At 34.3% G+C, this 16,513-nt stretch overlaps 1 protein-coding gene across 1 annotated transcript in view; it reads left to right on the top strand.

Annotated features, from left to right (window-relative positions):
• The window catches only part of SRCIN1 (SRC kinase signaling inhibitor 1), a 146,457-nt gene that overhangs the window by 117,597 nt on the left and 12,347 nt on the right, over window positions 1-16,513 (top strand). The window contains exons 12-17 of the mRNA XM_015810452.1: window positions 627-774; window positions 1,323-1,549; window positions 1,583-1,632; window positions 3,191-3,449; window positions 4,358-4,512; window positions 4,634-4,786. Of these exons, the coding sequence (XP_015665938.1) occupies window positions 627-774; window positions 1,323-1,549; window positions 1,583-1,632; window positions 3,191-3,449; window positions 4,358-4,512; window positions 4,634-4,786 (992 nt within the window). The remainder of the gene's footprint in view (window positions 1-626; window positions 775-1,322; window positions 1,550-1,582; window positions 1,633-3,190; window positions 3,450-4,357; window positions 4,513-4,633; window positions 4,787-16,513) is intronic.

Genomic DNA, 16,513 nt, shown 5'->3' with positions numbered 1-16,513 from the left:
CAGAGAACCAGTGGTTCACATATTTAAATCCCACCACTGTGCAGATATATTTCATGATGAGCCAAACATTTTACCTTGATAAGGTATATGCCTGAGTGTAGCCTTAGTAGTTCAGGAACACTTTTTTCTTTATGCTGTGCTAGATAGGTGTATTTACTATGGTTGTCATCAATCTATATTTCCTGATACCTTAAGTGTCTTTCTCGTTCCTTATATATCTTCCTATATCTTCCTATACTTGATTATTCTGTAAAACAGAAATACATGAAGTTCTCAGAAAACAAAAAAAGAGATATATATGCTTCCATCACCAGAACAGTTATGACTTTTCAGTCCTTCTTCATGCCCCTCATTCCTCAAAATACACTAGAATTTATTTGGCTAAAATTGACTACTCTCAGGAGATGAAAGATGCTGAGATGGGTGTTTAGACAGAGGGCCAGTGCTGTTTCATCTCTGCCAAGCAACAACCAGGAAAAGCCCCATTTCTCATTCATCCTCACCTTACCAGCCAGCCCTCCTGCTTCCCTCCATGAGTCCCTTTACCTTCAGATAAAAACCTTCTTTCAGCCTGCTCTGACTCCCATGCCTCTGCTTTCCTTCTCTATCCATTCCTGGCATTGCAGCTAATTTTCCCAGCCTGCAGAGCAAAATGCGTGTGGTTCTCCGTGTAGAGGTAGAGGCTGTGAAGTTCCTCAAAGAAGAGCCACATCGCCTAGATGGCCTGTTCAAGCGGTGCAAAGCAGTGACTGACACCCTGACAGAAATCCGCAAGTGAGTGAGCCCTTCCTGAATAAGAAGAAGCCCTTGGGATCTGATAGGCTGGGGTATCAGCATTCCTAATAGATGCCCTTAGCTATCTTGCAAATGTACCAGCATACAATTTAAGTGTTGCATTTCTGTCCCTTGTATCTTGACTGGGGCCAGATGTACTTATTTTGCAAATGGAAATATATTGGGTATCTGTGGCCCATTCTCTGGACTGTATAATTGGAAGACTTATTTTTAGCACTTGCATTTTGACCCCAGGCCCTCTTATCACTGGCTGGGGTTCTATTACCATCATCATCCCTATTACAATCCACCCATGTTTGCTTCTTCCTGATGGTCCAGCTTCTCTTGTTCTCACTGATTTCAGACACCAGTCATTATTTTGTTAATGCTGCTATTCATGCATACATGCATGCAGATTCAAAAATGGCCCCTCCAGGCAGACAAACTACAATACATGAGAAGAGCCATTTTAGTATATTGCTGTACCTGAAAGCTTCTTTCTGAAATTCCTAACCTATGTTTAACTCTTCTTGCCCTTTTCCTGGTAGGCAAGTAGATGAAGGTGTCTGGGATTCCTCCAGTAACCTTCTCAGCCAATCTCCAAAGAAGGTAGAGCTGGAAAGTGACTTCAGCAGAAGTCTGGATTTTGAGCTTCCCACCAGCCCTCCGACGAACCTCCATGACCTAACTTCTTCCACTGATAGCCTAGGCACAATCAGCTTTGGACAAAGCCAAGGCCAGAGCCACATATCCAAAAGTAGCAATCCATCCCGGGGCTCCGAAATGATTGTTGCCAAGCCCCAAACAGGCTCTGAGACTCCCAGCAAAAAAAGTATGGACAGATCAGTGTCCATAGAGGTGAGTGCAATTTATATTCTTTCAACACAAAAAAGAAGAATTTCCTGAATTTGCGTTGTTGTTGAATTTGCATTGTCCTTTGACAATAGATAGCCCTTAGACAGATCTGGATTTCCAAAACCAGCCCAAAATATTTGGATGTGTAAAGGAAGGAATAATAAAAAACTGCAACTGGAACAATGGAAAGCACCAGTTGAGAAAAGCTATTCCAGCAGCAAATGGTTTACAACCACTGGCAACATTTCCACATTCTTAGCCCCAAGTTCTTCCACCTTCTCTTTCTTCCATGTAGATTTTTTACTGCAGAGTCAGACAAATATAGCTTCCATTTATACTCCTCTATTTTTCATTCCTCTTTCCATCTAGAACTGCAATATTAAGAAACAGAAAAATTATACATTAAATTCACAAAATTGATACACACTATATTAAATTATACATTAAATTCACACACACTATATAAGGTTATGCATTCCATATGTACACATATAGTGTATATATGTGTATATACATAGAAGAATTGTGTATCCCAAGCCTGATGGACTTCACTGGCTCAGTTTAAAAAAATCATTGTAAAGAAACTATTTTCTTCCATAATTCCTAGAGGTTTAATCAAACAGCACTTTTTTCAGGCAACTCCCCCTTACCACCAGCTTCACAGAAACTATAAAAGTATTTTTCCAGAATTAACTTCATATACAATAAATAATAATGCAGGAACATATCATTCTGTAAACTTCACAATAATCAGCTCTATTTCAATCTGTTCTCATCATGGATTGAAATATGCCTGGTCATCATCATCATTGGCCCATACGGAAAACGTTTACAGGACTTCCTATATAAATATATAATAAAATAGGCCATTTTTTTGTACCAACTCAACAATTTTCCCCCCTTAAATAACCATTGTGAGCAGGATGGTTTGGAATGCATAAATAGAAAGAGGAGAGAGTCTTAACTATTTCTGTAACTAACATTTTCCCAGCTCAATTGATATGTATGTGTCAGCAATTTTCCTGAAATATTCCAGTGTCATGATGATTTTAATTCCCTACCTTATGATAGCACTTCCCAGCCCCAGTCGTTCATAAATAAGCTATCTCTGTTCTTACTATCCAGTATAATTTTTCATTCCAATCAAACTGACAATTTTTCTGCTCACAAATTCAGGATTGCAAACACTCTGTTATATTGTTCCCTGGCAAGTAAGGTAGTATGCAAAAAAATCCATTCCAGCCAATCACTATTAGAAATTTTACTGTCACAAGCACAGTATGATATAAGTTGGGCTGAGAGACAAAGCAATCATATCAGTGGATAGATTGACCTTGATAACTGCTGAATAGCAAGAATGGAAAGTATAATTTTTCTTTCTTCAGTCACTTCTTTAAAAAAAACAGGGTTCTTTATTCATTGTCCTATTTTCTCACCCATCCACCCTCAGCACTTCTTGGAAATCCAGAATTTGTCTATAGAATGGGCCACATAATATAGATCCCTACTGCACAGTACTGTAGAGAAGCCTCATTGTAGTTAATACAAGCCTACTTTACAGGCTGCAGAACGAGACTGGGAGGAAAAACGTGCAGCCTTGACTCAATACAGTGCTAAAGATATTAACCGGCTTCTGGAAGAGACCCAAGCTGAGCTGATGAAAGCCATCCCTGATTTGGAGTTTGCAGCCAAGCACAAGCAGTCTTCCAGCAGTGGTGGCAGTGGAAGTGTTGCCTCCACCCCGGAGCACAAACCTACCAAACCCCAGCATGCACAAAAGACCACAACCAAAATGGACCCCAATGGTCGCCGGGGATCAGGTAAGGCAGGCACAAAATTGATTAGAGCTTGTAAGAAGAGGATCAAGCAGGATTGTGACACATGAGGAGAGGGTTTTGACTTGTGGCTTCCTGAACTGCCATCCTAATAAAAATCACCCCAGTGGAAGCATATTTTCTAGAGGAAAGAAATAGTTCCTTGACCTCATGTTCCAGTCTTGCTTTTTCATATACCTACTACTGGAAAAAATAATGTTATTTAAAATGGAAACCAAATCACAACCGAAACAGAGACAGAGACAAACAGTGGAAAATTACAAGAAACACAAATGCCTTTCTGCTAATTGTTTTAGGGACAATATGGGAAATTCAGCGTAGAGTACAATTGTGGAAAATTGAATTAAGGTTTATGTAGTAACAACACATTTACAAACATAGGCCAGCATGCGTGAGGGCCTATCTTATAATACCTGAGGAAAAACTTAGAAAGTCCTTTGAAAAATAATTTATCTTCAACCAGTACTTTATTTACCAGCAACAGGAAAACATGTTGCAGATTTAATTATGAGGAAAGGGTAACCTGAGCTGATTTATCTCATGTTCTAGTATCATTGTTATAACATTGGCAGCCTGAGGTAATTTGTCAGAAAAGAAATCCATATATAGATGGTTTAGTTATTTGGGATTTGGGGAAAGGATTTATTTTAATTTTTTGCAGGGAGGGATTGCATATTCTTCTACCCCTCAAAAACTAAGGGGAAATTAGAGGGAAACTTAAGGGGAAGGGGAAAGAGAATGTATCCTTTTTCCATTTTTTAAAAATGTTCCAAATTGCCACCTTCAAAGTTTCTTTCCTTAGTTTTAAATTGTTCATTTGAAAAATGGTCCGACTAACTATTAGCTATGGCATATACTCTGCACAATTCATATTAACAACATTATCGTTGTAGATGAGCTGACGGTGCCAAGATATCGTACAGAGAAACCCTCCAAGTCTCCCCCTCCTCCCCCACCGCGGCGAAGCTTCCCATCTTCTCATGGGCTTACAACTACCCGCACAGGAGAGGTGATCATCACCAGCAAAAAAGAATCTGGCTTCATGAAGGTACAAAGACCTTTTTCCTAATGAAGAAATACAGAGCAGTAAAACCAAAGAGGATCCAGTGGTTTAGCTTTTTCTCTTATCCTTCCATTTACCATTTTTCTTTTTGCTTTTATGATATCAGAAAGCTGAATCAGAAGAGCTGGAGACCCAGAAGCCTCAAGTGAAACTGAGAAGAACCGTGTCAGAGGTTGCCAGGCCTGCTTCAACACCCCCCATCATTGCTTCTGCCATCAAAGATGACGATGAGGAGGATAGGATCATTGCTGAACTTGAGGTAGGATGGGAAGGGCATTAGCCTAAAAATAATGTCTGAAGTTCTAGAGTTTTGCAAAGAAACAATTTTAAAACTTCAACAAATTCAGAGAAAAATCTCACCAATCTGGAAATTTGCACAGGAGAAATTCATTATGCTGATAGCTTTACGACTTAATCTCAGCAAATATTTATGCTTCAACTAAATATAGTCTAGAGATTCTATTCTTTAACTGTTGAATCTTTGACCATGTACAAGACTCCCAAATCTTCATACTTCCGAACAAGCTCAAAACAACCTCTATTTAGCAATTATCTGGCTGTTATTATTTTATTATTTATTTAAGTTGCTATTGTAGCAATATTTCATAAGTGTTTATTGAATCTGCCTATATTTATGTCACCAGGCAATAAGAACTGGATAATAAGAGCCAGTTCACTACATGTGACATGCTAGTGTGTGGTCTGGTTTGCACATTATATTAACACAAATTCTCTGTAACTACAATTTATTGATTTGGAACACAGATGCAGAAGAACATTTTATTTTAATCTTCCAAATTGCCCCCTCCAGTATTTCTGTCCTGCAGTTTCAAATTTGTTCATTCTTACAACTACATTTTCCAGATTATATCAGATATCTTAACTAAGTTTTATTAATACATTTATTAATACAGATAGGTTTATGGGTAACCACAGACATTCATGAATACATTGCTTGTGCTGGTCTAAGACTGTAATAAACTGACTGATTGACTGATACATTTCACCATTGACATATGTTGTAAAACATTATATAAGTCTGTTATGATATCATTATATAATAAGACAGACTTTCTCAGCCTGGTGCCTTAAAGCAGCAATCCCCAACTTTGCAACTTGGTGACCCAGTGCAGAGCTGTGTGTGTGGTAGGCACATGTGTGCACGCACAGTTCCATTTGTGTGAGCAGCGGACACAAGTGGAGCTTTGCATGTCAGCGGCAGTCACTTACGCTCACGTGCAAAGCCTTACTCATGCAAGAGGAGGGTGTTTGAGCAGAGGGAATTTGCGCTTGCACATGAAGCTCCACTCATGCAAGTGTGAGCGCTCTCTGCTCACACGAGTGTAGCTTCACGCACACATGCTTGCCCATCTCTCCTATGGCCTGGTTTTGAACAGACCACAGCCCAGAAGTGGACCACAGCCTGGAGGGTTGTGGACCCCTGCCTTACAGTATGTTGCTCTTCAACTCCCCCATGGCAGCGACTGTATAGAATTGGTGAAAATAAGGCTGGATTTCCAACATATCTGGAGGACATCAGGTTAGGAAAAGCTTCAATAAAGTGTCCATATTGATCAAGCAATGAGTACCTTGCTGATTTTTCCATTATCCCCCCATAGCCAGTTTATATACTAATATAGTTCACTAGAGTATATAACTGAAGACAATTACTGATATTTTCAGTTGTATCTCTGTTGTCAAAAATCCTCTGAACTAGTTTGAGAATGCGTCTCAACAAGCATTTTCGTATAATTTCATAATGTCAATATAAATATTTATAAAAGATTTTATAGAACTCAAATTTATTTATATACTACATCATTACATATATATACTACATATACTACATCATTACATCAAACTAACAAAATTGCGCACATGCAACTAATATAGTTATTTTAAAATAAATTGTAGAAGATGATGAGAATGTCTGGAAAATATATCATAAACAAAAGAACTTTAAACAAATTATTAAACTATTGAAAGTACTCTTCCTTCCTTTTTTGACTAAAAAAATTAATCCAGAAATTGACAAGCACCACATATCAGAAATCCATTACTGCAAATCATAATATAATATAATATAATATAATATAATATAATATAATATAATATAATATAATATAATATAATATAATATAATATAATATAATATAATAATATAATATAATATAATATAATATAATATAATATAATATAATATAATATAATATAATATAATAATATAATATAATATAATAATATAATATAATATAATATAATATAATATAATATAATATAATTAATATAATATAATATAATAATATAATATAATATAATATAATATAATATAATATAATATAATATAATATAATATAATATAATATAATATAATATAATATAATATAATATAATATAATATAATATAATTAATATAATATAATAATATAATAATATAATATAATATAATATATAATATAATAATATAATATAATATAATATAATATAATATAATAATATAATATAATATAATATAATATAATATAATATAATATAATATAATATAATATAATATAATATAATATAATATAATATAATATAATATAATATAATATAATATAATATAAATCATCCAATATATAAATTGTTTAGAACGTATAAAAATGCTAGCATCATAACCTGAAACACTTTTTGAGCCATACAATTGAAAACCTGCAGGTCCTGAAAGTTTTCCCAATTTCATAGATTTATTCCAGGCAATTTTTTGAAATGAAAGAGCAGACAGTGATGTTAATTTGCAATAGGTACCTTACATGATATAGAAAAAAACTGTCTTTATTGGTAGAACTGTATAATTCAGAACAATATTTTAATGATGCTGCTCTAGAGTCTTATATTAGCAAACACTGTATTATGTTAGTGCATAATATTTTTTTAAGCTGAAACTCAATAGTTTACTGAATTTGTCCCCCTTTCACAGAAGAGAGATTTGGTACAATATTAATAGTTCTATTTCAGAAGCACAAAGCTTACTGGAACCATATTTATCAAATCCATAGATAGACCTAAAATATTCAGTGGATGTATATGATAGGTTAATGGTTTTTTAACTTCCTTTTCTAGGGATTTAACTAACCATTACTTCTTTTTTATAAAAATATACACAAAAAAACCCCAAATTTGAACAAATGCTTATTCAGGATCCACTACAGTTATATAACCTAGTCCCAATAAAATAAATTCCAAAGTATCTCCTGTGTCATCTGCCTAATAAAATCTTTACCATCCAGTAGTGATGCATTCAGGGAAGGGACTGATGTATGTAAGTTATTGTCAGATAATGCTGTTCACTTCATTTAAAAACTATGTATCTGTTATAGGTTTTAATTTAGCAAAGAAATCAGGAAATAATCTACCTCCCACCTTCACCCCCATCCCTACCCCACAATAAAGGCAAAACCACATTCTGTACCAAGAAGGAAGAACAGGGTAATTATGTTGGAAAGAATTTTTGAAAATCAAATATTTATTAGTTTATGTTCCCATAGGTGGCCCTGCAAGTTACAGACCCAGTTGTGAAATTTGGGTAGACGATATTACATTTTACAGAAGCGTTTAATTATAAGAATTATATAATCCAAGATTTATAAGATCTAAGACTTTTCAGGTGCTCATTATTATATGATTGACTTGAAATGCAACATTGAAAATAGAGATAATGTAGAGTAATATAATACAGATCAGCTTGAATTAAATCTGAGTCTAAAAACAGAATGCAAAAAATAGTTCAGTTTTGTGCTTATCTGAATAATAGAAAGTATTCTGCTCAGATGATTCTGAATATTAGTTTTTAAAACATTAGGTAATTTGCACATGAGTAACAAGTACAGACCTGGAAATGAGGCCTTTCTAACAGTTCATGTTTGGGGGTGAGCATATATGCAAACCTTCTGTGTCTAATCTATTAGCTACACATGACCATTAGCACTAGCTGTTCTTTTGGCAATATATATCATATGATGCATTTTTTACAAGGTGCTTTTGCAGAATAACGACAAAATTCAGGATTCCATGGCATAAAATTTGACAATAAGAAATAAGAAGAATGATGAAAGCAAGGATAAATCAGGGGAATTTATCTTCAGTTCAGCTCTATGAATAAATGAAATTTAAGTAAAACCAAAAAAAAGAGATTGTGTCAAATCTTAGAGGATTTTTTTTAAAGAAAGTGTTAGAAATATTCATAGTAGGTGGATCTTTGATGGGCCTTGGTAGAGATGAATGAGTGGAATTTTTTATGTACAAAAATAGTTATTTTCTAAATGTAAAATATGGGATCAGACAAAGGAATACATTTATCTCTGTTTCTTGTCTAAGAATTTTCTAGAAGCATCTGACTTAATTTTAGATAGGCCATTTGTAGAAATACTTGTTGAAATTAATATTATTGAAATAATAATAATAATAATAATAATAATAATAATAATAATAATAATAATAATAATAATAATAATAATAATAATAATAATAATAATACAGATCCACTAATATTAACGGCTTTTGAAAGAGTTTTAGAATTAATGAACATTTTTATTGGATATAAATAAGAAATGTAGAATTGCCAAAAGTATAGATTTGTTGAATGCTGAAAGGGGCCTGAAATAAACTTTTTGCCATGTCTACTCAAACATTATTTTAAAATCAATATTTAAAGGATGGGCTAAGACCTTTGTAAGAATTTGAGCATTAGCCTAAGAAGATTTCAGCTACAGATTGGAGAAACAAGATGTTATTCACCAATTTCCATAATATAAAAAGGATATCTGCTATTGTTTATTGTTACATTTCCTTTCTAAAGGTCATGCATAAATGTTTTTAAATTCATAATGAAGTCCTCATAACTTATTATATGTCTTGTAAACTCTGACTACAGATATACTTTAAACAACTACATTGAAATAGATGGAATGGGCAATTTTTACTTGTTCTCAGGTTTGGAATTCTTCTCTTCTTCAAAGTTCCATTTTAGGTTTAATTTGATAAGTATTCTTTCTTGAAACAGAATTAGCAATCCACATTACTTTGATTTCTGTATGTAAAAAACAACCACCTTCCATGTTCTGACTTCCTCAGGTATTTCAGAGAAGCTCTTCATTTATTCCTAAGTTTCGTTGCGACCAACCTGTGCCAGCCACAGATATGTGGCCCAATGGGGCCACCATAACCACCAAAGGATGGAAGGTAACAGCTGTTGTTCAGATGGATTACAACTCCTTTCTTCTCTCCTTCTGACTGGCTACCCACTCTCTAACAGGGGTCCAATTCTTGTCTACAGCCTTTATTAATTCAGCTTCTTCTTTTTTCTTTACATTAATCAACTAATGGCCTTCATGCTGTCTCATCACTCTACTGACATAATATAGTGTCAATTATATTGATACAAAATTGAAGACCAGGAGGGTACTAAAATATTGGATTGTTTACAGGGCTACAGAAACTACTTTTGGAATAGGACATGAATTCAATTTGCCATATTTGTTTCTTATTGGTGAAGTATATCTCACTGTACTAAATTGCATTTTCCTTGTTCTTGTAAATAAAAAAATAACTGTGATCAAAGTCATATCATTTAGGGTAATCCTGGGTACTAATTCCCATACCTGATTGTGCATTTAGTCTGAACTCGGAAATGCTACAACTCACTCATGTTAGTTATGAGTTAACAACTTATTTTATCATCTTTGGAAATAAAAATATTATTATAGTTTTAAAAATAATGAGCCACTTTATTGAATACAAATTAAAAAAATAAGTGATTTCTATTCATATGCATCAGTCTTGAAACTGTTGGGTTTAAGAAATGCTGTTTCTGCCTCTTGACTGGGGACTTAAACTCCAAACACATCTGAGATACTACTGATAAAATGATATGGAGGTAAATTGACAATGGGCTTCATTTGGTATTCAGGGTATTTTCATTTGGGTTTGTGAAATACATTTTCCCCAGATCTCCCTGACTGCGGCCATGATAGATTGCATCTCTTACCTGTTATATGTATGAGATCTGTTCAATAGTTTTGGGGGGCTGCAGCGCATGTCTGTTTAGGTCAAGCTGAGCCTGGATTATATAGACAAATCAGTAGACAACTGACAGTTCAGTGAACTCCATGGGAACTAAAGATTGCAGAAAAGAATAAAGATCACTCACAGTGTTTAATCTCTCTGAAATATTACTAAGAATATTTCATGGCTTCAGGCTGAAGTCTTAATATAAAACTTACATATATACATCATAAAGTATATAATTTGTTATTATGTATTTCTCAGCAACAGAAGAGAGGTCTGTAAGAGTCTTGCTTTATTTGTTTGCTTATCTTGGGTTAATAAATCTTGAACTTGCTACCTTCCACTGATGTTAATGGAAGCCTCCAGTTGTAGCAGTTAAATAATGATTAGGGTCTCAAGGGGGAGTGGGGGGGACAGAAAAAGCTGAACATTCTTCTGTCATGTAATTTCAGTTTTGAGTCCCACCCCCTCTCCTACACATTTTTAAAATTTGCAATAAATGTGAAGTTTTTCAGTCTTAACATTAATGATACACCTCATTTGGTTCCCAGTTTAACTCTAGGGTGTGAGAATCAGGTATTAAAACAAACAAGGAAAAAAGGAGCAATGCCTGACAAGATGATTGCCATTTTTGAATAAGTTGAGAGGGAGAAGATTTGATTAAGGAAGGATTTTAAAATAGAGAACAGAAAGCCTTTACAGAAAAATTGAATTCCATGATGCATTGTAGACCATACAGTAAGAGGAAAATCCTTTTCAGAAAACCTGAAAAACTATCCCAATTAAATGTGTCCACTCTTTGATGCTTATCTTAGGAAACTAGAAATGAATATATTAAAAATCAGGTTGGGTAATTTGTCCTTCTTTTCTGGTATCAGTTTCTTATTTCTGCCATTGAGAAACATTAATATGAATCTAAGAATAAATTAAAACCTGTTTCTTATATGGACAGTTAGATATTATCATAATATGGAGGTGAAATCCCAAAATAAAAATCCTTTATTTATGCTAACTCTTTTCTTACAGCATATAAACAAAATTGTAATTAGCAAATATAAGAATAATAAGAATAATAAGAATAATAATAAGAATAATAAGAATAATGTTAGAAGGGACCTTGGAGGTCATCTTGTCCAACCCCCTCCTCAGGCAGGAAACCCTATATCATTTCAAACAAATGGCTGTCCAGTCTCTTCTTAAAAACCTCCAGTGTTGGAGTATTCACAGCTTCTGGTGGCATATCTTGCAAAATCTACTTGTTTCTTGTCCAGCTAAACTATAACATTATTTGAATTCTGATAGCCCTCCCTCAACTTGCTAATTTTCTTCCTTAACTTAGTTTTAAAAATACCCATTCTGACTATTCATTGTAAAGACTGCCTGGTTCTTTGTCACTTCTTTCCAAAAAGGAAGTCCTGAAAGTTAGTAAAGCCAACTCTCATAACCCTGTAGGAACTAAGCAATGATTTTGAAATACGCAGGATGCCTTAAAGTGGCTTCTGTCCAGGATTATTGTTATTGAGTTTTGTTTTGGGGGAATTAGACTTTGAAGTTTAGCTTCATCTAAAATGTCTCACCTACTCCCCTCCAACCCCCATCTCTGGTTCTTTCCCTATCTAGGGGCCTTCCATATACATTGGACTACAGCTGGGAAGGCTGGTCTCCTTCATATTTTCATAATCTGATTTCCATTTAAAAATATTACTTTTCTAATCACCTGATGTTCATTATAATTACATGTTTTTATTGATTAGTAGTCTATGGGGCTATCCTTCATACAGAAACATGGTAGATAATTATTTGCTGGCATAGCTATAACATATTTTGAAGATGCCAAATGTGCTGCCTCACAGGTTCAATTTTCACTAAGTCTTATAGGAAAATATTTTTCAGATGAAAGCTAGAATGTGCCTGGTATCTTAGAGAGAACAATGAAATAGGTGAAGTAGCCCCCTTAGAAGTTTGAATACTGTGAAAAGCAGTATTAGGTGGGATTTGACTTTCATAAGGGACACTATTTGGGATACATCTCCACACCGGTATTTGTTTATGAAACAAATATTATTCTGTCATTAAATTTCCTGTTAATTATGGGAGAAAGAACACTATCTTAAGTAAAGCCTCCAGCTGCTGTATTATTTTTCATATAATTAAAAGTAGAGAAATATGTTTTAAGGCTATATACTTATACTTATTTCCTCTGAGTCTTATACTTATTTCCTCTGAGTATAACTCTTCAGAACATTCTTTTGAGTAGTTGTTGTTGTTAGTTGCGAAGTCATGTCCGACCCATCACGACCCCATGGACAATGTTCCTCCATGGACATAATTACATAATAATACTAATAATAATAATAATAATAATAATAATAATAATAATAATAATAATAATAATAGTAGTAGTAGTAGTAGTAGTAGTAGTAGTAGTAGTAATAGATTTGGACATAATTGCATTGGAATTAAAAAGTAGCTTATAACATAAACTAATAATAAACTAATTTTATTAAGTATTACAATTAAAAAGAACACTAATACAAACACAAAAAATAAAAGAATAAAAATATAAAAGAAAGTGCAGAAAATAAGAAAGAGAAATAACAATAGAAAAGAAAGAGAAAATAGGTACAGTATATAGTGTATAAATAGAAGTAGTTTTTAGTAATTTATAACATTTTATAATACAATAAATGAACTTTTCGTCTCATATCTCATTTCTTATCTGTAAACAAATAATTAAAACCTCCTTGTTCAGTCCTGGTTAACAAAAATCCATTAAGTTTTACCACAGATAAGAACATATCTATTTTAAACTTGATCAAATAAACCAACTTTATATTCCTTTTTCTTCAAAACTTTAACAAATGTTTTTGCAAATCTGATATAGGAAAGTTATTTGGGTTCTTTTGGTTTGTAATTTGCATATCCCTTTTAATTCTTAAAATGGGAACACAGTGGTTCATGTAGTTAGGATGCCGGGTTGACAAGCAGCAAGCCCACATTCGAGACTCAAGTGCTGCCGTGGAACTAGGTGAGCTCCTGTCATTCACTCCATCTCTTGCCAAGGACATGAAAGGGGCCTCCAACTGGGCATCCCCCAGCCAACAGTGATGTTAGTGGCTAATCCTTTCAGCCTCAGTGCGATGCAAATTATTAAAACATCATCCAATTTCATTTTTTATGTCCAGCATAGCATCTTTTTCTATAGCTTTCTTGTAGCCTGACATTTTAAAATCTATTTTAAGATCAGTCTCAGTCTTGTCTCATAAAATTTGTTTCTCTTCCATGGGGGCTTTTAAACAGAATCTATCTATAGAGGCATCACTCTTAAAAATAACTTCTGGGTCCATTGTTTACAAATACTTCTCAGTATGTTCCATGTTAAAATATTTTGCTCCATTTTCTATTAGTAAGTTAAATTTAAATATTTGTATCCTTTAATTGTAATTTTAAATTCCTTTTGGTTTCTTCTAGTATCCAATCTCTAATGTCCCATCCTATAATATTTAAGAACATTTTCCCATGGGAAGGATTGTTATAATTAATTTCAAAATCTTATTTCAAATTCATCTGGACTCTTAGTCCATTTGTAACTTTCTAAAATCAATATTCTAATCACTCTTTGTTTAGTCCAAAGAAAGGTTTTTTAAAAAATATCTTTAAACATGTTTAAAACTTCTTCTGCTGAGGACTCACAGACACTCACCTGGTGCTATAAAAACTGTTATTCTAAATGTTTCTAATATCTAAAAAGCAGTTAACAAGCAATTTCCAAAACTAATTAGGAGAGGAAGTATTCAAACCATGTGTCCATAATGGCACTGACCATGGTTTGGTAAAAAAAAAAAAAAATGGCATTCCCTTGTTTCCCAGAGCTTTAAAACTGCCAGAAATCACTGTGATGTCATCTCCTCAGAAGGAACAGCTGTCTGGATCACTTGTGGATGATCCCAAGTCCTTTCCTTGTCTGGAGAGGAGTCTGAAGAGCTGTTCCCACTTTCTGGGTCTTCATTCTGCCACAGCTGTCAGCTCTGCTCTCAGTGAAGCTGTTTTCAGTTCATCATTTCTTTCCTGGAAATGTTGTTTATAAAATAGTTGAATAGGCTACAACAGGAGCATCATGGCCTGTGCTGCATGCACATATTTCTTTCTCCTCCTTGAGTCAATGCCAGTTTTGCTGCGGCTTTAAAAGAGTTTAATAAATTTTGAATCACTAAGAAAAAATGAAGAAGAAAATAGCGGCCTGTGAGAGTCAAGTCTCAGCAAAGTAAGCTTGTCAACTTAAAAAAAAAAATGGTGAAATCAGAGATAGCAACAGTTCATAATATTTGTTGCCCCGAAGTACCTGTCAATCACAGCAATGAAGAGTTTCAAACAGAAATCAGGCATAGAAAGGAACTTTACTTCTTTAGTTCTTCTTCCCCAATCTGGTCATCTTCCAAATGTACAGACTTCTCCAGTCAGTATGGAGAGAGCTGGGGAAGGCTACCTAGAATTATTTCTTTGTCTCTGCTCCTCAGCCATTCCCAATATGTGAACCATTTTAAATTACATATGTATATTACTTCGTAGGAGTTTGGATATGACTTGTAATGAGAGATATTGATCTGCCATTATCCATCCTTACATTTTGGGCCAAGTTTTCAGGACCCCAGAATACCAAATATCTAAGATAAAGGAATGATCTATGTGGGCAGAGCATTAACCCAGGCACACTATTAAAATAATTAGATTATTGAACAGAGAAGTTTCCTGATTTGCTCACTGCTTAAATACTCCTCTCTCAATATTTTTTTTCTTAAGAGTTAGGACTCTCAGGGACTCTTTGGATAAAAATTCCCATTTTCCTCTTTCTTTTCTTTGTGTATGAATAACCAAATTTCCTAAATCTAAGCCACAAGCAGGCTTGGAGTTATGCGGTCCTATTACTGAAGTACGAGGGGCAGTTGGGACTCTGCATGGATTACAGACAAAATGAAAAAGAAACAAAAGGCCTTGCTGGGAGAGCTGAGCAACAATGAAAAGAAACTGAACTATTTGGCGCACTTATCATTTGATCTGTGTAGTAAGGCCATCATATATTCATTCTCTACCTGCAGAAGAGAAAGTTGGGATGGGGTGGCTCTAAAAGAGTCTACATATTTTGGTATTTTTGTGTAATTGGTTAGGGGAATGGGAAGTATAATACACAAAGCGTCAAAACATCTCTGGAGGATAAACTTATTCAACTGGAAGGCAATATCATATGGTTGTGAATGCTGGGGTCAACCAAGCAGAGAATCTACAGACATTTGCTAAAGGGGCTGGGGTCCATACATGAAACAAACAGCTGTGTCTTCCTATCAAATGTCATACTTGGTGATAAGACTTTTTCTTCATCCACAGAAGAAGGTGAAGTACTCATGGGGTTGGATAACAAACATGGCACTACAGAACTAAAAAGCAAAGAAGACAGAACTCAGAAGAGATACTTTCAGTTTTGAGAAACCTTTAATGAAGATTGAAAACAGATGCTTAGAGGTAACCAGGCTGATGTTTCAAATAGTATTTTCCCTTAGAAAATCTACAATCCCTTGGGAATGAAATCCCACGAAATATGAGAAATTGTTTAGGCAGCAACACGAGGATTCTACGGAAGAGGATGATATTTTAAGAGAAGATCAGTAAAGGAATCTGGATGAAAAATAAAAGGTGTGTGCACTACTGTTGATGTCATGACTATAAGAACCCAAGACCTTTGAAAAGACATTTGCCAAAAACTGGATATCCTAGAAGAGACCATCAATGACTCAGAAAGAATTATCAATGTAATTTAGCTGCCAGGCATCTATTGACCTAATATTTCTGGACAGCTAAAATCCAAAGATTAAAAAATAGAGAAGGAAAGGCAGGTATAAAAGTGCCCAGAAGTGGCATTACTGTTGATAGGGATGTGAAGTTAGAA

The sequence above is a fragment of the Protobothrops mucrosquamatus genome, unplaced genomic scaffold (assembly GCF_001527695.2).
Source record: "Protobothrops mucrosquamatus isolate PMUCROS unplaced genomic scaffold, P.Mucros_1.0 scaffold10, whole genome shotgun sequence".
Lineage (NCBI taxonomy): Eukaryota > Metazoa > Chordata > Lepidosauria > Squamata > Viperidae > Protobothrops > Protobothrops mucrosquamatus.
This window is presented reverse-complemented; position numbering and strand designations above follow the sequence as displayed.